At 38.3% G+C, this 23,359-nt stretch overlaps 3 protein-coding genes and 1 long non-coding RNA gene across 4 annotated transcripts; all 4 read right to left on the bottom strand.

Moving 5' to 3' along the window:
• Window positions 1-1,103: 1,103 nt before the first annotated feature.
• Window positions 1,104-2,087, bottom strand: LOC111804462 (ethylene-responsive transcription factor RAP2-11-like). The gene has a single exon (XM_023689269.1). It carries the CDS (start codon window positions 2,085-2,087, stop codon window positions 1,407-1,409), a length of 681 nt encoding a protein of 226 aa, XP_023545037.1. The 3' UTR covers window positions 1,104-1,406.
• Window positions 2,088-5,035: 2,948 nt separating this feature from the next.
• LOC111803651 (importin-5-like) lies at window positions 5,036-12,832 on the bottom strand. The gene is made up of 20 exons (XM_023688161.1): window positions 11,609-12,832; window positions 11,106-11,309; window positions 10,642-10,746; window positions 10,337-10,402; window positions 10,093-10,257; window positions 9,815-9,889; window positions 9,568-9,719; window positions 9,118-9,253; window positions 8,965-9,034; window positions 8,728-8,855; window positions 8,525-8,581; window positions 7,713-7,898; window positions 7,508-7,600; window positions 7,016-7,101; window positions 6,884-6,950; window positions 6,730-6,796; window positions 6,499-6,635; window positions 5,965-6,056; window positions 5,808-5,874; window positions 5,036-5,698 (listed from the first exon to the last, which is right to left on the bottom strand). Exons 1-20 carry the CDS (start codon window positions 12,830-12,832, stop codon window positions 5,534-5,536), a joined length of 3,342 nt encoding a protein of 1,113 aa, XP_023543929.1. The 3' UTR covers window positions 5,036-5,533.
• Window positions 12,833-15,591: 2,759 nt separating this feature from the next.
• On the bottom strand, window positions 15,592-17,296 carry LOC111804363. The gene is made up of 3 exons (XR_002816507.1): window positions 16,772-17,296; window positions 16,595-16,652; window positions 15,592-15,757 (listed from the first exon to the last, which is right to left on the bottom strand). It is a non-coding gene; the product is annotated as an uncharacterized LOC111804363 (long non-coding RNA).
• Window positions 17,297-17,853: 557 nt separating this feature from the next.
• Window positions 17,854-20,904, bottom strand: LOC111803298 (spermidine hydroxycinnamoyl transferase-like). Its single transcript, XM_023687636.1, has 2 exons — window positions 20,229-20,904; window positions 17,854-18,710 (listed from the first exon to the last, which is right to left on the bottom strand). The coding sequence occupies exons 1-2, from the start codon at window positions 20,889-20,891 to the stop codon at window positions 18,003-18,005; spliced, it is 1,371 nt and encodes a 456-aa protein (XP_023543404.1). The 5' UTR covers window positions 20,892-20,904; the 3' UTR covers window positions 17,854-18,002.
• Window positions 20,905-23,359: the final 2,455 nt, after the last annotated feature.

Here is a 23,359-nt window from a genome sequence, read left to right as displayed (position 1 = left end):
TAGAAGCTAGAAAGGGGTGCAACCGACGAGAGTGGCGATGCAAGATGACTGGCAAATGACAATGGCAAGTACTCGAGAAGCAAGTAGGAATTGTCATGTCGTTGACAGGGAAGAAGTACTTACTAATGTCTGATGAGGACAGTCTCACTGCGTTGTGCAAGGAAGAAAGTACAAGTAGGTATTGTATAGTGTACTTGCTCTATCAGGGAGGCTCGAGAAGCAATCGGGTTGGCCTCATAAGTACTAAACATATTGCGCTGGGTTGTTGTCCAAGGCAGAAGATTGTAGGTTGGGCCTCGTCTCAACTTGGTATCTTCTTCTTCTTCTTCTTCTTTTTTTATGTAATCGGGTTAGGTTGGGTTGGTCTGGTCCTTTGTACATTGTACTCGTAACCAAACCGGATCAGATTGGGTTCTAAAAATCCAACCCAACCCAACCTGAAATTCTATCTAGCCTAACCCAACTCTTATAATTTAGGTTAGGTTCGTTCGAATTCTTGAGTTCAATGTATACCCCTACTAAATAAAATCGAGTATTTTTGTAAGCTTTAGGTTGGTTGTTTAATTTTAAAACAGTAAGACTAACCAAATCACAAAATTTAGAGAACAAAAGGGTAATTTTACAAATAAAAATACATGTGAGGTGAACAACTTTCCACTGCTCCAATTCTCCATCCCCGTCTCTTCCCTGTCCCCATTTTTTTACATATAATTTTGTATACAAGTAAAATAATGTGCGAGAATTGGGATTGAAATATGAGCCGAAGACGGAAAGACCCTATCTCGCTCCACCTGTTAGACATCTCTAATTTACGTACAATCGAGGGAACAACTCGTTGAATAAGAATCAATAAACAAGTAATTCGTTTAAGATACTTCTCAACCTATCTGTAATGGAAACTTCAATAACCCCGGATAAACACACCACTGCTAAAATATCATAAAAGGAAGAGGAAAAACGGGTCTATTTTCTCAAGAATATTCCAAAACCAAAGTGTAGAAGCTGTCTCACCATCTCGACCAGCATCCCCCGAACTTCTAGGGTCCTTCAACGGATTAAAACAAGGCCCTAATCAAAACGATGTGAAGTTAGGGAGATGCATCCATTTGTAACATGGTCATATCATAAGCGATATTGAAAATATGAATCCTAAACATGAGACGTTACATACAACTAACAGAGAGCCCAAGCCCGTATTTTCTTCCATTTACATGGGTTGCCCTTGATCATATTCGTAATCCCTATACAAAATTGGATAAAATAAAAAAAACAACTGGACAACCCAATTCAACTCAATCCAGAAAATAGAAGGTGGGTCGGGTCGTAAACTCTATTCAAATCGCTCGATCACCCAGCTAATCCAACTGAACCCAGCTCGTATATACCCTTTCGAATTGTTCTACAAATTAACCGAACAACGAACAGAGCGGAGGAATATCCCAAATGGATTCAGAGGCCTCATGAACAGCCTCCATATACTCATGAACTCCATTCATAGCATACAAACAACCTGAAATTTGCCTCTCAAATTTCATCCTCTCAAAATCACAAAGCTCCAAATCCTCTGAATTCCAAAACCCATCAACAAATCGACAAGAATCCGAAGAACAACACGAACCCATCTCTGTTTTCTCCGAACAATTCGTCATGTCTGGTTTATAATCTCCGTCAAACATCCGACCGTCCTGAATTGTTGGAGCAGGGACGGCGGCGGAGGCGGCGGCGGCGGGGGGATTTTCGAGGGGCTTTTTGCTGTTTAAAAGGGTGCGGATTCGAGAGGCGATTGGGGAATTAGTGGAGATTTGTGGGATGAAGAAATTAGTTCTTGTGTTCGAACCTCGGAGAAGACAGGCGGCTTCATCGTAGGCACGAGCGGCTTCCTCGGCAGTCTCGAATGTTCCTAACCACATTCGGATTTTTCTTGTCGTGTCTTTGATTTCCGCCACCCATCTGCCCGACGGCCGCTGCCGGACTCCGACGAACTTGTTGCCGTTGTTCCCTCTGGTTTTGCCTTTGAATTTGCTTGTTTTGACCACTGGTACAGCGGCTCCGCCGTGGGTCTCCGGCGACTGGAAGTTAATTTCCATTGAAGAAGAAGAATATTTGTTTGATGGAAAATTGGGAATTGGGGATTTATGTGAAATGGAGATTAAAAGATTTGACTTTTAATTTTTTTTTTTTAATTTTTGGAATTCAAAATTATTGAATTTTAAAAGTTTTTTTTTTTTTTTTTTTTTTTTTTTTTTTTTTTTTTTTTTTTTNATTTTATGGGTTGACTAAGGCTTCTAGAAGGTATTTTATCCGGGTAAAAACGTTGTAGTTATGAATACTACTTAAAGTGTTCGGTTATAAATCATTTTGATGTTTGGTTGACTTTTTAAATAGATTTTTCAGTTAAATACTGAGTCTAAAAGTTGTGCTTTGCTCTAGATTTTGAACGGTTTTTAAAATTTATTATTATACTACGGTTAAATAATATGATTTCGACTATTGACCATGTTCAAAATATAACTCATATTGACGTAAAAACATTCATTCAACCTATAAAAATTGGTCAATTTGATCGATGAGAATGCAAATAGTTTATGTCCACTGAAGACTCGCGCTAAACGGGTGAAAATTCTCATTTAAACGTAGAATAATGAGAGATGGGAAGAGACTTATTCTCGTTACTGAAATTGGGCTAAAGACGGTATGACACACGCACGTGTATATATATAGATCGTAGGAATAAAAATTGAAATAGAAGACGGACGAAATTTAGGATTTCCCATTTCGCCCTTGGACAACTCTAGAATTTTGCATACAACTCATGTATTCTCCGAAATAATTTTGATGTAAACACCAAATGGCTTTTATGGTCGGAGAGTCAAAGATTGACCAAGAATAATAATACAAGGGCAAGAAAGTAATTACACAGTTTCTCTCTCTCTTGACCTGAAACCAAGTCAAGCATTAGAGAGAGAAAGTCATGGATGCACAAAATGCTGCCATTTGGAGGCCTAAGAATGAAAATTCAAAATATCTCTATAAAATTTAATTAAATAAAAATTAATGATGAGAATAAGGATAAAGAAAATGGTGGCTCTTTAACAATGGGTCGGGTCGAAGTAAAGTACGTTTAACTATGAAGTTTTTAAGATTGAGCGACCGAAAAATAAGAATGGGTCGAAGTAAAGTACGTTTAACTATGAAGTTTTTAAGATTGAGCGACCGAAAAATAAGAATGGGTCGAAGTAAAGTACGTTTAACTATGAAGTTTTTAAGATTGAGCGACCGAAAAATAAGAATGGGTCGAAGTAAAGTACGTTTAACTATGAAGTTTTTAAGATTGAGCGACCGAAAAATAAGAATGGGTCGAAGTAAAGTACGTTTAACTATGAAGTTTTTAAGATTGAGCGACCGAAAAATAAGAATGGGTCGAAGTAAAGTACGTTTAACTATGAAGTTTTTAAGATTGAGCGACCGAAAAATAAGAATGGGTCGAAGTAAAGTACGTTTAACTATGAAGTTTTTAAGATTGAGCGACCGAAAAATAAGAATGGGTCGAAGTAAAGTACGTTTAACTATGAAGTTTCTATAATTGAGCGACCGAAAAGAGACGTGCACTTTGTTGGTATAAGTAGTAACTTTCATTTTCTTTTTAAGATTTTCTTAGTCATGTTATCCTCAAGACTGCTCTCATTCGGATGTGGTCTCGATTCATTCATGTACTCTTCTTTTACTCGATGTCACAATATTTATGAAATTACAAATTTAACAATTTATTATAAATTTCTTTTCGAGTTTAACATTGATGGGATAAAAGGTCAAGCTATTAATTTTCGATATAACAATTTTATCTACTGAACTATGCTTGAATGGGTCGTTTATCGAATCGTTTCATTAAAAGACTAATGTGTTATACTTTAGAAATAGAGCCAAACGAATATAGAAGTATAAACATATAGACTAGAAACGACATCTCTTATCTCAATGATACCACAAAAATGTTAAATGAACGGAATTGAGATATGGATGGAATATAATGAAATAGAGCCACTTTGAGGTTCTCTATGAAATGAGGCATGGAACGGAACCACTACGAAGAAGTTCCAGGAGTTTCGAAGGAAACCTCGAACTCATATTGGTTGTGGGTTGAGAACGAGAATTAAATTCTCTGAAACCTAATTTACTGTTGTTCCTCAGTAGCTCAGTGGTAGAGCGGTTAACGGTTAACCGATTGAACTTAAGACTATAAATTAATTTTCTAGTAAATTTTTTAAAAGATGAGGACTATTGATATAATAATTATTAAATATAATTGAATGAATTTATAAATTACCCTTTTTTTTTTTTTTTTAAGTGAGAAAAGAAATAAAAGAATTGAATAATAAGGAATAAAAAAAATTTAAAAATTAATTTTTGTAATTAAAAAAGGATTTGGTTGTTGTCTCCTTACAATATGCCTATCTTCCACTTTATTTAACATAAATATTTGAAATTTATTTAAAATGAATGGAGTTGTTAAATAGATATTTTTGGAAGCTTTGGCTAGAATCCATATGCACGTATATTAAGTAGTTGATATCAACAGTGAGAGATTGGTAAAGTAATAGTATGAGTATGAAGGAAATAGTCGAAGTTCATCCTCGAAAAGAAATGAATCAATACTTCTAGTGCGACTTAATATTATGAAGTTCTAAAATGTGCTTTTGGAGAGGCTTAGCCGTCATTTGGCTTATGATAGGGAAGGTTGAACCGAAGTGAGTCGTTCCAAGCTAAACAAGGGAATAATACGTTAGTGATCTAGTTCCTACCTTAACGCACTCCAAGTGTACTGCTATAGTTGTACCTTCCTTTCTCATGGGCAAGTCCTCGTCCCTGTTCACCATTCTTCATTTAAATTGGGATTCCATACCCCATTGTGAGCGGGTCTCCACTCCCCCATTCTTCGTTTAAATAAAGATTCTACCAAGGGCAAGTCTCTACGAGACACATTATAATAACCTAATAAGCAAATGATATAAAAAATTTAGGTACAAAAACCAAGACATTATGGCAAACAAAGAATAATTTCTTAAATTTTTGGATCTCAATGACACGACGCTTCGACCTCACTCTTCTCCAAAACTTCAAAGCCTCAATAATAAGTAACCACTCGACATTGTTTTAGCTTGCTGCTTCACTCTTTTCCTCAAGAGTAGGAACTGGTTCACCAATAATTTCGTACTATACACAAACTATATATCAACTCTATAACGTAGTAGCCTTCACAGACCGTGCAAAATCGATGCGCACAAAAAATAAATATTAAATAAATGACGGGACGATAAAAACACTCGACGCCAGTGCAGGAGCAGCAGCAGCTTTCTTCAAGGGATGACCACCACTGTGCTTGAGCAATGCAAAAAGGGATGACATTGTTGGGGGTAAAATGCTTCCAAAAATACCAGAAAACACACACAGCCAACCCAATTCAAGAGACATATCCAACTCAGGATTCGACACAATCTGGAACAAAGAATGACCTGTCTTGCCAATCCAAATTACACTAGGATGAGAGGATTGACTGAAGTGCAAGCTGCTGTTGTGGTTGCAAAGACGACCAGGTCGATGCTAGCGTGGACGGTGGTAGAGTTTGCTGAAGCTGCCTCAAAAGGTTTACCATTCTACTCGCAGTTTGCTCCGTCGCAAGATCCTTACCCGCACATAGGACCTAGATCAACAGCATCCCAAGAATTGAGAAATCAAAGCATACAAAACATTTGTGTACTCGGGCGATTGCTTTCACCATGTTTTAAGATATAGCATACATATATACATACCTCAGCAAAAATCGAAACAATTTTGGGAAGATATTGATTGTTGGGACCCAAGAGTTCTTTATCGGACCTGTTAATTAAATGGAGGAAAACATCAGCAGCAATGAATTAGGCGAATAAAATTGAATACTACAATGTCTTGTGGAAGCAAGACTTCTACCTTTCAACCATTGAACAGAGCTGATCGTGCACTATCTTTGCCTCAATTAAATCACCCTTGATAGGCAAGCAGCCTAGCCAAGCAGGAACCAACTGCCAAATAAGACACAGAAATAAGTGTACAAACTCCTTGTACAAATACCGTGAAAGCGATGTAGTTCAGAACGGGATCCATAGATGCAATAAATAGAATACGAGTTACGAACTTGGCATGTTTTATGACAAACGAGAACACAACGAAAATCCTAAGCTTGAGGTATTTCGGTCGAGAAATCAATTCACTGGATAGCTTCACAGAGTTTGGGGTAAATAAAAACGTTTTCTTTCGAGTTACAACCTAAACAGATACTCCAGATTATCGTGTTTCGCATATTTCACAGAAATGCATGAATATAAACTCAAAAAAACACCATCATAAAATCTTTATCTTAACATTTACGCTAAACGAAAAGAAAGAGCGAGTTCATTTGAAATGAATATGAATGAATTTAGTTTAAAAACTATGAAAGAGATGCTGCTGAAGACAGACACAAACCTGAGATCCATTTATACTATCTCTGTGGAACTGACATATCTTTCCAAGAGCTGAAACAGCATTGTCATATGCCATGATATTTTCAGAATGTTGTGCATTAGGGTGCCGTATCACAACATCCAACCTAGAAAGGGCCTCTTCACAAAAGAAAGAGAAGACAACAAATTCAACGACCATTTATAATGAAGGGAACTCGACAGCTCAAAAAACGAAGGATGTAATGAATCCAACCTTGAACGAGTGGTTTGAATACAGATCCACCAAACTCGGCACAGACACCGATACCATAAACAGCGGCCTGTAAATAGAATACTGGCTGAATTAGATAAAGCTTGTCAGGTAATAGGAAAATCATCGCTTACAACCATTTGAAGGCAGAACGAACCTGACGGACATCAGGATTCTCATCATTGCAAGCCTCCAACAAGAAAGGAAGGTAGGTATCATAATACCTGATTCACATTTGAAAAATTAAGATAAAATGCTCATAGAGAGTAAATTACGACGAAATGATTACCTGAGGGCCGCTTCACGGCAATGCTCAACAAGATCATCAAAAATACATATTGCTATCCTCCTCTCCTCTGCTGTTCTATCCTTACCCTGCACACCGAATATCTTGAATATTAGGGGGTCAAGTACTTTCAGATACACAAAAAATAAATTTGTTTCCACTACCCAATATGTACGAGTTGCAAATCAAAAGAACACATCATTCACTTTTGAGTTCTAGCTATAAACAGTGAATGAAGAAGTTGACGGAATAAATGCGAGAAGCCTCACATATTTTGGAATCGTCCACTTAAAAACAAATTATATGTCATTTTTATCAAGTGAAGTGATTGACTACTTTGTGCCCACAACTTGACACCTTTGTAATATATTAAAACAGAAGTCATTGAACAAAAATCGTAGAGAATGAAAAACTCGTGTACATTCAGAATGGTGGCTATTTTTTAATCAAAATTATGAAACGTTATAGAAAGATGAAAGTGTTCAAGAAACTTACCCACATAGGTGTCAAATAAGATGAGAGCTCATCAAACATAGGCAAGAATGAGGCCTTGAAAGTCTTGATCAAAGTTCCCAAACAATCACCAACCTGATCAAAATACAAAAATAAGGTATACGACCTTATTCTCAAACTGATCCTTAAATAGACCTCAAAAAACTACCAAGTAGCATAAGATGGCATATCCATCACGATGAGTTACCTGATCGAAAACTTCTTCCTCTAGATCATTTTCTTCGTCCAGCAATTCTCTCTCATCTGCATCAAAATCTTCTGCTTTTGTTCGCTCCATTCTTTCATGCTTTCTTGATGAACTAGCAGTGATGACATGTTTAATCTCATCCACGACGCACCTTACTTGGCTTTCATCAAGAAGTGGTCCAGAGATCTAACAGAATAAAAAGTTATATTTAGTTCAGCAATGCATATGATTCGCACTTCGGGGGGAAACAAGCTAACTTCAGCTGAGTATCATCCAAATCCCTCCAACTACCACCAGAAAAGGCAGAAAGGAGAAAAGAAATAAATGAAGAAAAGAAACAAGACCGATGAAAGAAAGAATGAAAAACTCAACAACATGGTACAGTTAAATTGAATTCTTAGGATACCAATTAGCATTTCCTTGCTCAATGAGGATTGGGAAAATAGAACACTAAGACCAATTTAATGGGTATGCATAAGCGTTGTAATCAAATTGGAGTTACATATCACATATGTATGGGGTGGCTATGAACTGTAAAGGTTTATGGATTTTGTTAGTTTTTTAGACTCAATGACTGATATTGGAGTTCCTAAAGTATTAATTTTCTTAGCGAACAACGTGAATTCCTAGGCTAGAGGAGGGAAAAGAATAAGGCTGCAGAAGCACCAAACTAGATTCGTAACAGATATAGAAAGATTGATCATTGACTCAAATGATCATTACTGCAAACTTCATTTAACTTCTACACAATATATTTGACAACTATATTTGTTTAGCGATGAAGATATACATCTCAACTTCATCATACTAACCTGTATGCATTCATTCAATGCATCCAACATACTGGCACATATCTCCACCTCAGGCTCCTGTAAACCATTTGCGGAAAAAAAAAACATCATAACTTAGCATTCCTCACTCTCGAGTACATAAGAGCACTAAATAACAAAAGGTGGATTTCAATTTGAAAGTATAAAGATCTATCCCTGCAGGAACAAATCTAATAAATAAGAACCTTGTGTAATGCCTCCACCAAAGCTGGTACAATATAATCTGACAGCTGCTTTACGTAGGATTCATCACGACCTTGAGATTGCCCTTTCTCAACAGCCAATTTTGCTGATCGCAGGAGCTCCGGCATGGCTTTTTAAATAATAATCAACAAGTGTAAAGAAGGTAATTTAAATAAAACTCTTCCAATGAATTTGAAGTAGAACAAATGCATACAGAAGAAAAAAAACAAAATACCTACCTGAAACAGCAGCCCTTCTAACTTCTTCATGGAAATAAAATTTAAGGAGTGGAACTAGAGTGGGAGCAACCTATGTAATATAGAAGAATCATTAGTACAGCAGTAAACAACAGGCTACATTAGAAGATCGAAAGTGTAATTCATTAAAGCAACCTGATCAATCCAGACAAAAAATCCTTCTTTTAGTTCATCAGCATAGCAACATAGCATGTTGCAAGCAGTGGCTTTTTCCTCCAAAACACTAGTCTTGATGCCAATCCTTTTGTCACCGAGAGTTATTGTTTCAATGCTGAAATAAAGACAATAAACTTTTATTTTTTTTTATAAAAAAACACCTTGATCAAAGAACTAACTGAAAACTGGTGAAAATTTGAACACACCCAAAAGAAAAGTAGCACAAAATATGACATTACATTAAACATGCTAGTTAACATAAGATAACAAGTATGCTTCCACAATGTCTTGGATGTATTCCATTTTTAAAAAAAATAAATAAGAGAAAAAAGGATCCTAAAACATGGATGAATACTGCAGGGTACCACTCACTAGAATTTAAATTGATTTCTTCGTATTAAAACCTAAACAAAAAGTTAAAAACTGAACCTATCATCATCGTCATCAATATCAGCATCTGAGTCAGCAGATGTGATCGTCACATCAGGCTTCAGTTGAGCAGATTGAAGCAAAGGTGGCATCACAACACTCATGTAAGGAAGAAAATCCTGCCCCAGGCATTTGCAGAGTCTAGCCCATGCCTGCAAAAGAGGTAAGCAATTATTTTTCTTCTTTTTGGACCAATAAATTTAAACCAAATTCATACAACAAATCGAATTAGAGATAAAAGGTATACTTGCAACATGTAGCTGGTTGTAGGATCATCTGCTTCCATTGGAGACCCTTGTAGTGACAACAAAACATCCATGACCTTCAAAATGGCATAGATGATAAATGTTCAAGTCCACTATGGAGACCAAGAATGGAAACTACTAGTGTATGCAGAAACATTGATTGGAACAGCCATTTGATTTAAAAGACACAACAACAACATTCACGATAACAAAATTCACTTAAGATAACATAAGGCTAAATAGAGTAAGCAAACAATGGATAAATATTATCGAAAATAACCTGCTTGGCATCATCCTTAAACTTGTCTTTTCCAACAGCCATGCCAACCAAACTGATACACTCCATGGATTTGGCACGAAGCATACGATTGGATTTGTCACTTGCATTTACAAGAATAGCTTTTAAGTAAGGCATTACAGCATCATAATACTTCTGGAAGTGCTCCTGTCCATGCAAAAAATAAAGCTTGACATACCCACAACAAAAGAACGATAAAATATTTAAAGATTAAGAGTAAACAAACCTGAGAAGAATCAGCAACAGATGCAAGAGCTGTCAAAGCACCCTCCTGAACCATCTGCTTTCCATTCTGAGATGCAGACAAATTATTGGCACATTAACAAAAAAATACATGAAATACTAAAATCGCACCATATTTGCAACAAAAGCAACTGTAGTTGCTTTTACCATTATACCTCAAAAACAAACAAATAACATTTATCAGAAGCAGGAAAAGGAAATTTCAATCAAATGATTTATTTGAAGGAACAAGTAGTGAAATGTTGGATCTTATAAATTGAAGCTAAGCTTCCTCCATTAGTAGAATACCTGCAGTAGTACAAGGAGTTTGCTCACTATTCCATCTAGGTAAGGCGTCAAAATATCTGGGGTGCAATTTTCACTGAAATTGAGGACTGCTGAGGCAGCATGTGCCTGTAAGATTAAAGAGAGACAAATAGAGCAATGTTACCTCAGAGGAAAAGTAATATACTGTGCACTGTTTTCAAAAGAAAAAAGCAAGAAAAATCCCATTGAGGGACTGCTTATTCAAGTAAAACGAAACAGCCATAGGAACAAAACATCGCATATATCCATCGCTTAACCTGGTTAAAAAGATCAATTTGCCAATGGACTTCATAAAAAAAAAAACGGAATGTAGCTTATCATCTAGTGGTGACAAGTTTCAACATAAGAAAATGTTATCTGACCACATAGAACAACAAAAGATAAAACATTTGTAGAACAAATGACTAACCGGCTGCAGCAATTTCATAAGGATAGAGTATACAAACCTGTACTCGTGGATTTTGAAAATCATCCATAGCTCCAGCTAGAGCAGGCACAACTAGATGGTGAAATTTAGCCTGCAAATCTGGGCCAAGATCAGTAGACAACTGGCCAATCGCATTAATGGCTGCCCATCGTACACGTGGATGCGGATGTTGGAATGAATTCAAAACCATAGAGAGTACTTGCTCGAGATTCTTTATCATTACCTGCACAAATAGAGAGAACTATGTGGTTAGAATGACAAACCAATGCACCTAGTAGAAAGACAAACAAACAAAGCTCTAAGATCACCAGATTGTAAGGAATCAACAACAAATAATAGCCCAGATGATGCTAGATAGATACAATAATATAACATTTAGTCCTCATGTGTAAGAAACTGAATTGATCCACAATGCCTTTAACATATAACAATGAAATAAAGCTAGTATAATAAATGCAAACTTCAGGAAATTTAAAAGGTAAAGCAAAGGAAAAGATGAAAATTCAAAGCAAGGGCTAAAACCTTTGAGCAACCCTCTGCAATTTGTGACATTGCAATAAGTGCAGCATGGTGCTTCTGCCATTCAGGTGCAGCCAGGAAGACTGGAAACAGATCAGAGGCAACAGGAACAATAGAATTTCCACCCAATGAAATAGAAAGCCTATCCAAACACTCTTGCCCGAACCCATAATTATCAGTCTCGCCTGCATCCTCGTCCTCGGAATCTGCAGTATGCCAAGCAGGATCGTCCTCGATATCCAACAACATATTCATGAGTATCCCAAACAATCTACTTATAAACTGCGGCAACTTCCTCATCATTCCAGGAGCTCGCTCTCGAGCCTCAGCAAGCGTTATAACGAACTCAATTGCTAAATGTCTAGTGGATTCTTCAAGGGAATCCGCCTCAGCAATCTGCAACATGGAACCAACCACATCAACCAATTGCCTCCTCAAGAATCTGGGCTCAGTCCCTGCCAATTCAATCAACAACTCAAGCGCGTCTTTGGCAGTGGCTTCTTGGCCTGAATTCAAAGCCTCAGTCAATGTCTGCATCATCAAGGGTAATAGATTCTGAAACTTGTCCCTATCAGAAGCACTGGATAAACATTGAATAAAATTGATCGCAGCACCCAAAGCCGCAATCCTCACATCGCCAGTCTTAGACGAACCCAAACACTGCGAAAACACAGAGTGAAGCGTATCCAAATGCGGAACTAGGGTTTCTCCAATATACTGAGCCAACTGCGCAAAAATCAACAACGCAGATTCCTGCAACTTAGAATTATCAGAAGTAACACATTGAAAAATAAACGGCATCAATTCATTCCATCCCCCTTCGGGCAAAATCCCAGAAGCAAGCTCTGCAATAGTATCACACAACTTCTTGGAAATAGATTTAGATTCCTCCGTCTGAAGTGAAGAAAGCAATACAGATTTAAGCGTAGATTGAGTGGAAGGTGAAAGACGAGGCCAGAGATAAGAATCATCGCGAATGAGTTGACGACGGAGGAGAATGGCAGACATGGTGCGTGCCTCAGGGTGAGCAGAAGGGTGAAAAAGATCGGCGAGTTTGAGAGCAAGCGCATCTGGGTGGGTTTGTTTGCAGAGGTTGAAGAGGGACTCGGCTTGTGAACGCTGTTCATTGGAAGCGGACATGAGATGGGAAATTAGGGTTTCGAAGTGGGTGCGATCGGAACCCAGAAGTACGGCGAGTTGATGAAGCTGAGCGGGATCGGCAGCCATGGATGGAGAATTATTGGAGGTTTTTGGGATGGAATTACAGAGAAAGGTGAAGAAGACGAAGGGTTTGTGGCGCCTCCAAACGAATCCCAAAGGGAGGGAAGAAGTTCACCTTTATTGAGAAAGAAAAATAAGGGTTTTTATTTATTTATTTGGGTTTCCGGTTCGGGTTTCCATTTCGGGTTCAAATTCCGGTCCGGTTCGGTTGAGATTTTAAAATCTTGACCGAGGATATCGGAAGTCAACGCGACTGAAAGTAGTTATCGTTTATCCGTTGACTTATTTGGTATGGATAAAAGATAATAAATTAATTAAATGTTTAATCTTAGGATAAAAGATAATTACCTTATGAAATAGGAATAAAATTTGTTATTATTATTATTTTTTTTTAATATATGGTCCGTGGAACTAAAACAAACATTAAAAAATAAAATATCAAACAACCCAAATGGTCTAGTGACTCGAACAACTCGAATAGAGTTCACAACCTGAGACCCGACTCAACCCAAACAGTTTGAGTTGAGTTTAGTTGTATATATGTTATATTAATAATTAAATCTTATAAAATGTAAATATCAAATATTCACCGGTCACAACGTATTATTAATATCAACCCTTATTAGTCTTAATTTTCATAACAATCTTAAAAGTATGGTATTTTTAGGTTAGTTTGATTGACCTGACAAAAAAAGTCAACCCACCAACCAATCAAAAATTTCAATTTAACGAAAATTCAACCTTACAAAATAAATAAATAAATAAATAAATAAATAAATAAATAAATAAATATATATATATATATATATATATATATATATATATTTGAATCTCGGTTGATTCCAATGATTTTCGGCTAAAATTGATGAATTTCAAGCGATCCAACTGAAAAATCAATTTTGGTCGCTTTTCAATCGATATTTATGAGTGAGGGTATAATCGTAATTTTACATTTAATTTTGTTCATACTTTTTAAATATATGTAAAGATTTATGGGCTATTTTTTACAATAACCCAAAAACTAAACCCTCGAATGAAAATTTTCGACCCCGAAATTTTCAAATATAAAAATTTAACTCGAATTATGTGAATTGAACTCGATTTGTTCGGTTGCTCTCTCATCTTCTCTTCACTTTCTGGTTTCTAAAACCTACCAACAAGCACGTAACACGAGTCATTTTCTTCAAAATGTGAGATCTCACGTCGGTTGTAGAGGAAAACGAAACATTATGGTATGAAAACTTTTATCTAACACTGTTTCAAAAAACCTCACGAAGACAATATCTACTAGCGGTTAATTAGCCGTTAACTAACTTTTATCTATTTATTTATTTTTAGAATATATTATAAAAAATTATTTTCCAAATTAAATAAAAATAAAATAAATATATCTGTATAATTTTATCGAAAATAAAAGTATTTTTTTTTTTATTTAAAAATAAATTTGGGTTGATTCGTTGCATCACGGTAAACCATGAAATTTTAACCATGGGCCGAAGGCCCAAAGACCTACCTGAGTCCAATTCAAATTCAGCCCAAAGTAAAAAATTTCCTAGAAATTGAGGTTTTACTTTGTATATTTATTTAGAACGTAGAACCTTCACATCACGGTTAAAATCTTTATTTATCTCTCTCGTCTATTTGTAGAGACTCGTAATTTATCATATGCATCGAGTCGGTCAGGTTCTTTCGGAGTATGGACACGTGGAGTTTGTCATGCATCATAGAGAGGGATGGTGGTAGGGCTAGTATGTACGCTACTGTCTGATTTGATGTAGTATGTCGAAGGGTCCGATGAAACATGGGTTCAATTTTTCCTTTCATCCAAATCTTAGGACACCTTTCATCGGAGCCAATTTCAAGAATCCCGTGTCACCTACCTTGAATTCCAGGTTCCTACGCCTCACGTCAACGTAACTCTTCTGTCTATTTTGAGTCGTGCACATCCTCACCTTGTGTCTTTTGCATGGTTTCATTGGTAGCTTATATTAACTTTGGTCCCAATAGTTCCCGTTCACCTTTCTGATCATAGCACATCGGGGGACCTGCACCATTTTTCGTATAAGGCCTCGAAGGGTATCATATCGATAGTTGTCTTTAAGCTTAGAGCGGTGCCATATCATTTTTCATGAAAGCTGTTGTTTGTAGGCAAACTCCATTAAATGTAATTTAGAGTCTCAATTTCCTATAAAATCTAGCACGCATGCACGTAAGGTTTCTTCAAAATTTTGGTTCAAGTATTTAGTCTACACATCCCGTGCTTGGACCAGAAAGTAGAGTCTATAAGAAAACATAGGTCCCACCATGATTGCTTATATTTCATTTCTTGACCCAACACTGGAACTACTCGCTCGGTATTTTTAAATACTCAGCTACGTGCTATTTTTTTTTTCATCTAAAGGTAAGGCATCATTGTACAGACAACTTGTATTATAGGTCAAGGGTGAGACGAAGATGACCCCATGGAACATCGATGCTGCACGAAGGTGATCAAAAAGATTGGGACGATCCTGGAGGAAACAAGTCGCGAACGATCCGATCAAGCCAAGAAGATGCACTGGAATACACAACATATGTACAAAGATAGCCAAAGTTTAGGGAAACGGTTGAATGATGAAAGTTCCACATCAGCTAATTTAGAGAATAATCATGAGTTTATAGTGAAAGAATACTTTCTTCATTGGTACGAGACCTTTTTGGAAAGCCCAAATCAAAGACAAGAGAGCTTATGCTCAAACCGAACAATATCATATCATTGTGGAAAGTCATATTCTTTTAACATGGTATCAGAGTCATGCCCTAAATAGAGCAATACTCAATGCTATAACTTAAAACAGTCCAATAAATGTAAACTTCTAAAAATATCTCATCTCCAACTTCCATGGTGTCCTCATCTTCGCCGTCAACCGTACATTGACACTTTGCTTTTACCTGAAAAATGTGGTAGCACGTGGCTTGAGTATTTTATGAAATACTCAGTAAGTCGCCCCACTGTTGGGGTTAGGAATGCAAACACATGCAACATATGAGCGGGACCTAACTTTTCATAGCCTTGGGCGCTTTTCTATTCCGGGTAGGGTTGGATGTGTGGTACTCCTTCACACATGGCTCATATATGCGTACATGGACCCACCAGGCAGGCTCATATACATACCTCCTGGGCCTAGCTTGGTCGGGCACAATGTATTACACGTCGCCGGACACCACAGAACAGAAAAGGGCCCGCATGATATCATGGCGAGCATAAATATCGTAATTCATTCTTTCGTATCATAAAGGGGAAGAATTTCGATGCACGTGACATACATATATGCATGAGGTCCTTTAACATATCTAACATGACATTACATAAGTATTGCTAACATCGCATATACGTTCCTTACATTACATGGCATCTCACATGACGTACATTATATGGCATATTACATATCATGAAAGTACATTATATGGCATATTACATATCATGAAAGTACATTCCAGTTGCATAAACAACTCATGACATAACTCAATAATACTACGTGTATCCATGACATCGATTAACATTTTCATGGCATACATTACTAACATATCATTCATAACTTTACAAAACATAAACAGTCAACAGTCAACATAACCCATTACGTTTCATAGCATAAACAGTCACATAATTCATACATCATATAGTCATATCACAATATCACATAATAAAACATGGTGCATGCAGGGACCACACGACATGCACCATCATACAACACGTAGTAAACTAACTCCAACAGTAAGGTCACTTACCTCGATGGTCTTGGTTGAAGTCACTCACAACGAGCTAATTCCAGCGGTTAAATACGTCCTATGATAACCACATAAAAACTTAGAACCTTTCATAACATATCCTAGCTAAACCTCATGCTATTTATCAAAATAAAACCCCGACCTAATCTGTCTTTAACGTTTAGGAACCATACTAACCTCGGATGGTAAAACTAAGGACAGAAACGGCTTCGGAAGGGTCGAAAACCTTGGAATCGATATATTATAGAGATACTGAGTCACCAAGCCGAGCTGTCGAGCCGTGGGTTTTGACGGAGCCGAGCCGCCGTACACGACAAGCCGAGCCGAGAGCACGCGTGTGGAGCCGAGACCAAGGCCGCAGCGCGCGTCCGTGTTGGGCCAAAACGCACCAGGCCCGCGTTCGTTCCGTGGGTTGGTTCAGAGACCAAAAGTGAAACCCGACCCATTTCCTTCGTCTTCCTTACCCGAAATCTCGCGAAAACCTTAATCATTGCTGCGCCGCCGACGACGACGTCACAACCCCGATTCCGACGATGCGACGACACCCTTCACCTATTCCGACAGACTCGCAACGGTATTCAACACCGATAGCTTCAGTCGATTCTTCCTCCGGCCACTCACCGAAGAAAAACCCAGTGAAACACCCCGCACGTTTTTTCTGGTTAACCCTCTCGATTTTCCGTCTTAGACACCCTCGAAAATCCAAAAAAAGTTTGGTGAGCAAAAGTCGTTTACAAATAAGGAAAAAAGTTGAATATAAAAATATAAAAGGTGTTTATGACTTTTCCATCGAGGCAGTAATTTCCTGGTAAAAAATCGTGCACTCTCCTAGCGATAATAGACTTTCCATCTCAGACACCCTCGAAAATCCAAAAAAGTTTGGTGAGCAAAAGTCGTTTACAAAGAAGGAAAAAAGTTGAATATAAAAATATAAAAGATGTTTATGACTTTTCCAGTAATTTCCTGATAAAAAATCGTGCACCCTCCTAGCTATAATAAATGCTAGTATAATATCTCTTTTAGGAGGAAAAATAAAATCTCAGCATAAAATCTAAAATAAATAAAAATCCTAATCATGATTGGTAAATCCTCAAATGTCCAACAAATGACTCCAAAATAAAAGAAGTCAAGCCTCCTCGAAGGCATATATCTCCATTGGTATATTCTGGAGAGCTTATACTCAAAGTGGACAATATCATATCATTGTGGAGAGTCGTGTTCTTCTAACAGAAACGAGTTCTAAGAGACAATATCATATCCTTGTGATGAAAAAAAGTGACACTTTTAAAACACTGGTATTAATATATTAATGATCAATAATTAAAAATAAACTCTCAAACAAAAACAAAACAAAAAACAACCTCAAACACAACGACACGCGACAATAAAATCTCCCAATTGATTCAAATCACAGATCTTCATAAAAGTGTCTCTTGAAATCATCCATGTGCTTCTTCTGCAGCCGTATAGCTATAATCAACCCACCGTCGTTGTCCGGCGCCGGCATGATGAACGACTTCCCGTCGGCATTCAATGTCGCCGGCCCCACATAACACGGCTTCCCCCAGCCGAAGTCCGCCTCATACAACGGCAGCGACATCCAACTTCCCAAAGACAAATTGGGGTTGCCCCAAAATGGAGCTTCAACCTTAACTTTTGTGTGGTACGAGGTTCTGACCCAGCTGATGTCCTCTTGACTTGCTAGGAAGTCGAGCGCCGACCTCGCGTACTCGTCCGTGATTTTCCAAGTTCCTTCTCGAATCTTTCCTGCGGCGTAGCTCAATGGTTGAGATATTAGATCACCGAATTGACACTTTGGTGTCACGGCTACTAGGGTTGAATTTCCGGTGAAGTTGTTGGGGACTGGTGTTCCAAGTCGTCGTCGTACATCGACTGCGACTCGGACCATTGTTGGTTGGGAGTTGTCGCCGGTGCTACGAGCCTTGCATGCACATACCCACATATGGCCTGCAATAGACTCGTATCGAGTGTATGGTCGTGATGGTAGCTCGTAGAGTTGGTTGACTTTGTTCGAATTTGCTCTCTTTTTGAGTTTTTCGACTTGTTCTTTGGAAAGTTTCAGCAATGTGGGTATGGATTCTTTCTTTCGCTCCTCCTGTTGGGAATATAGAAATGTATTAATATATTGAAATAAAAGTGACGGGTGTTTGAATTCTGATAATCGAGATTTGACTCCTTCTTTGGAATCTCTCGAATAGCCTCTCTTAATCGAGCTTGACTAGGACAACCTCCCCTTAATCGAGACTTGACTCCTTCTCTGGAGCTCTCGAACAAAGTACAACTTTTGACTGCACCTTCGAGACTTACAACTTCAATGTTCGACATTTGAGTATTCTATTGACATGATTGGTAAATGCACATTTGAGTATTTTATTGGCATGACTGGTAAAGGCCCAGATCCACCATCACTAGTAGATATTGTCTCTCTTTGGGCTTTCCTTTTCGGGCTTCCCCTCAAGGGGCTTTAAAACGCGTCTGCTAAGGGAAGGTTTCCACACCCTTATAAATGGTGGTTTGTTCTCCTCCCCGATATTGTCTCTCTTTGGGCTTTCCTTTTCGGGCTTCCCCTCAAGGGGCTTTAAAACGCGTCTGGTAAGGGAAGGTTTCCACACCCTTATAAATGGTGGTTTGTTCTCCTCCCCGATATTGTCTCTCTTTGGGCTTTCCTTTTCGGGCTTCCCCTCAAGGGGCTTTAAAACGCGTCTGGTAAGGGAAGGTTTCCACACCCTTATAAATGGTGGTTTGTTCTCCTCCCCGATATTGTCTCTCTTTGGGCTTTCCTTTTCGGGCTTCCCCTCAAGGGGCTTTAAAACGCGTCTGGTAAGGGAAGGTTTCCACACCCTTATAAATGGTGGTTTGTTCTCCTCCCCGATATTGTCTCTCTTTGGGCTTTCCTTTTCGGGCTTCCCCTCAAGGGGCTTTAAAACGCGTCTGCTAAGGGAAGGAAGGCTTCCCCTCAAGGGGCTTTAAAACGCGTCTGCTAAGGGAAGGTTTCCACACCCTTATAAAGGGTGGTTTGTTCTCCTCCCTAACCAATGTCAGACATCACAATCCAACCCCCTTCGGAGCCCAGCGGTCTCGCTGGAACTCTTTCCTTCCTCCAATTGATGTGGGACCGCCCCTAAATCCACCCCCCCTTTGGGGCCCCGCGTCCTTACTGGCACAACGCCTCGTGTCTACCCCCCTTCGGGGAACAGCGAGAAGGCTGGCACATCGTGAGGTGTCTGCTCTCATACCATTTGTAACAGCCCAGATCCACCGCTAGCTAGCAGATATTGTCCTCTTTAGGCTTTCCCTTTTGGGCCTCCTCTCAAGGCTTTAAAATGCGTCTCTCGGAGAAGTTTTTCACACCCTTATACATGGTGGTTTGTTCTCCTCTCAACCAATGTGGGACATCACATGGCTTAACCAGAGTATGACTCTGATACCATGTTAGGAATCGACTCTACTCAATGGTATGATATTGTTCACTTTGAGCATAAGCTCTCGTGATTTTACTTTTGGTATGTATTCATTACTTATAAACTCATGATCGACCCCTTAATAAGTCAATGTGTGACGACAAAAAGTTCAAATTCTCTAATAATTTATCAGCTTTTTTAGTTAAACATACCTTAGCATCCAAGCAACCTAAAAGAAATGGCGGGTTGTCGTATTCACGGTGGTCGAACCTCGGCGCCCGCAATGGCTTCTGCGGTTGTAGAACGCTCCGGTCATGAAATGGCTGGACAATACTCTCCACCGTCTTCTCCTTCCGTGCAATGCTCGCCCACGAGTTGATAAACGTAATCGCCGAGACCCCATCGACAAGAATGTGAGAAAGGCCGGTACCGATCACAATCCCGCCGCAGCTAAATCTCGTCACTTGAATCAAAAACACCGGCAGCTCCTCAATGGGAGTACTATAATCGACTTTTGGAGCGAGCTCTCGAAGAGCATCAGTGGGGGAGAAATCGCCATAATCGTCGAGCGTGGCGGTAGAGGAGGCTTCAATGAGCTGAGCTCCGGCGCTGCAGCAATGAAGCTCAAGACGGCCTCCACCGATCCAGTGGAGGCGGCCAGCAAGAGGGTAGTAAGGGACGAGCATTTGGGAGAGGGAGTTTCTCAAGGACTCGACGACGGTGGAGGTGGCGACAGCGGGGGATCGGTAGACATAGACGGTGGGGGAGTGAGTCCATGGCTTGATTTGGTCGCTCTCGGAGAAGGAGAGGGTGGCAATGGGAGTAGGGTGGGCGGGGAAGACGGTGGTGGAAGAATGAATGGTTAAGGAAGCCATTGATAGTCTTAGTGCACATAAACTTCAAGCTCCAATTCTACACCATATATAGAGATGTGGCAAGTTGTAATTTTTTTAAATAATAATAATAAAAAAACCGGACAACATACCCATCTCGAAAATAGAAGGTTGGGTTGGATTACGAACTCTGTAACCACCCAGATCCAATGGTAGGAGATATTGTCCTCTTAAAATACATCTGTCAGGAGATGAGATTGCTTATAAATGATGTTTTGTTCTCCTCCCAAACCAATGAGGGACACACAATCCACCCCCTTTCATAGCCCAGTGTCTTTGCTAGCACTCGTTCCTTTCTCCAATTCGATGCAGGACCCCCACCAAATCCACCCCCATTTTGGGTCCAGCGTTCTTACTGGCACACCGCCTCGTGTCTACCCCACTTGGTGGAAGGGCGAGAAGGCTGACACATCGTCCAGTGTCTGGCTCTAATACCAATTGTAACGACCCAGATCAACCGCTAGCAGATATTGTCTTCTTTTTCCCTTTTGGTTTCCCCTCAATGCTTTAAAATACGTCTGGTAGGGGAAGATTTCCACTCCCTTAGAAAGGGTGTTCTGTTCTCCTCCCAAACCAATGTGAGACATCACAAACTCTATTCGGGTTACTTGTGTAATCAACTCAATCTGTGACATCCCACGTTGGTTAGAGAAGAAAATGAGTGCCAACGATAATGTTGGGGCTCGAAAGGGGGTGGATTGTGAAATCCAACATCGATTGGGGAGGAGAACAAAACATTCTTTATAAGCTTGAGCTATTAGAGAATGCATCTTTAATGGCTCGAGTTTCATGGCAACCGTCACCGAGCCATTTCCTCCTATTTGCTCCATTCCATGGGCCCCAATGGTACAACGGCTGCCCATATCCACACATTATCATTATTATTATTTATTTTTTTTAATTTTTTTTGTGGCTTCACCATTTGCCACGTTTATAAACTACTAGAACAGGACTTAATGAGGTGGTGGCGTGTTTGAAGTCTAAAAAAGTTTGAGGTGCCTAAAATGCCACCAAGTCCATGCTTTCCATCTCGAACAACGTTTAACGAGCATGTGATACGACTTAAACGTCGATGTAATTGTCGTTGATTTGTATATGAAGAAAACAACCACGATTACAAAAGTATTTATTGTTCTTTTCTTTGTGATGGTGATGTTCATAAAACCCGATGGCTCGAAACTCCTGTTCAACCTATCCATCCCGACCAAATACGTGTGGTTTAAGTTGGGTTAGGTTGGGTCGTGTTCAGATTGAATTGGTTAACGGGTTTTTCTATACCAATTCGAATTTATTATTAATTTTAAAATATACATTTTTGTAAGGTTCCAAATTTTTCTGTCTAGACTAGAGAAAGATCACTACATGTATGCCTTTAATAACACATTTAATTCGAAATTTAATGCATATTATTGTTCTATTTTGACTTCTATGGTCATTCCAGCATTCACCGTCATTCGTGGTGGACGTTCTACCTTTATTTAAAAAATATAACCGTAGCACGTGGCTCGAGTATTTTAACAAATACTCAGCAGAGTTAATAATGCAATAACACACCTATAATGATGGGACTGTAACATTGTCATGAACGGGTTGGATGTGTAGTACTTCCTTACACATGACTCACACACGCACACATGAATCCACCAGGCAGACTCGTATACATACCCCTGAACCTAACTTCGTCGATGTGCGAGGTGTTTGAAAATAAAGAAATAGATGTTTTTACGAACCCGAACAACTCGAACCAATCCAAACAAAGAAATTTATGGTTAGAGTAAATTTGATTCAAAAAATTGAATCGAAAAAAAATAATTTAACCCGATCCCATCCAATCCACCAACACTCGTACTTTGATCGGCTGGCGGCCCCATAATGTTCCACCGACCATCAATAATTCTTTGTCACCTTTATTACCATTTAATTCGCTTACCCATATCAATTTTTTACCCTTAGCTTCCATTTTATTTTTAAATATTTAAATTTATTTTAGACTTAAAATATTAAATTAGTAAATTTGTATATTATCCCAAATAAAATATATTCTAAATATTTTTGAATTTTCAATATAAAAATTATTTACTCTTAATTTTAAAATTTTAAAAATACATGTTAATTTTTTTTACCATTAATATATGTAAATAAAAATCGTAGATAATATCCGATCTTATAATGATATTTTTTTTGAAACAAAGGGTAAAATCGAGGATTATTTTTATTGATTCGACGTTCCACGGGATATATTTTATAATAGTAATTATATTAATTAAATTTATATATTTTAAAATATGGAGATAAAAATAAAATAAAATAAAATAATACTACAAAACTTATGTGGCAGATTTATGATCTCAATTATTTTGCTCATAATTATATTATACAATTTTTTAAAAATTATTATTTATTATTGAAAGGGGTTGGTATAATAATTATAATGTATTCCAACTTTTTCA

This window comes from Cucurbita pepo, chromosome LG10 (assembly GCF_002806865.2).
Source record: "Cucurbita pepo subsp. pepo cultivar mu-cu-16 chromosome LG10, ASM280686v2, whole genome shotgun sequence".
NCBI lineage: Eukaryota > Viridiplantae > Streptophyta > Magnoliopsida > Cucurbitales > Cucurbitaceae > Cucurbita > Cucurbita pepo.
Note: the sequence above shows the minus strand (reverse complement) of the source record. Positions and strands in the feature narration are given on the sequence as shown.

Bases quoted from the DNA above. Each gene is read 5' to 3' on its own strand.
- LOC111804462 (XM_023689269.1), bottom strand. From the start codon at position 2,087: ATGGAAATTAACTTCCAGTCGCCGGAGACCCACGGCGGAGCCGCTGTA.
- LOC111803651 (XM_023688161.1), bottom strand. From the start codon at position 12,832: ATGGCTGCCGATCCCGCTCAGCTTCATCAACTCGCCGTACTTCTGGGT. The intron at 8,856-8,964 runs GTAGGTATTTTG...TTATTTAAAAAG, and splicing joins TAGAAGGGCTGCTGTTTCAG to CCATGCCGGAGCTCCTGCGA. The intron at 6,636-6,729 runs GTTGGATTCATT...TCTTTTGTGAAG, and splicing joins ATTCAAACCACTCGTTCAAG to AGGCCCTTTCTAGGTTGGAT.
- LOC111803298 (XM_023687636.1), bottom strand. From the start codon at position 20,891: ATGGCTTCCTTAACCATTCATTCTTCCACCACCGTCTTCCCCGCCCAC. The intron at 18,711-20,228 runs GTATGTTTAACT...TATTCCCAACAG, and splicing joins TAGGTTGCTTGGATGCTAAG to GAGGAGCGAAAGAAAGAATC.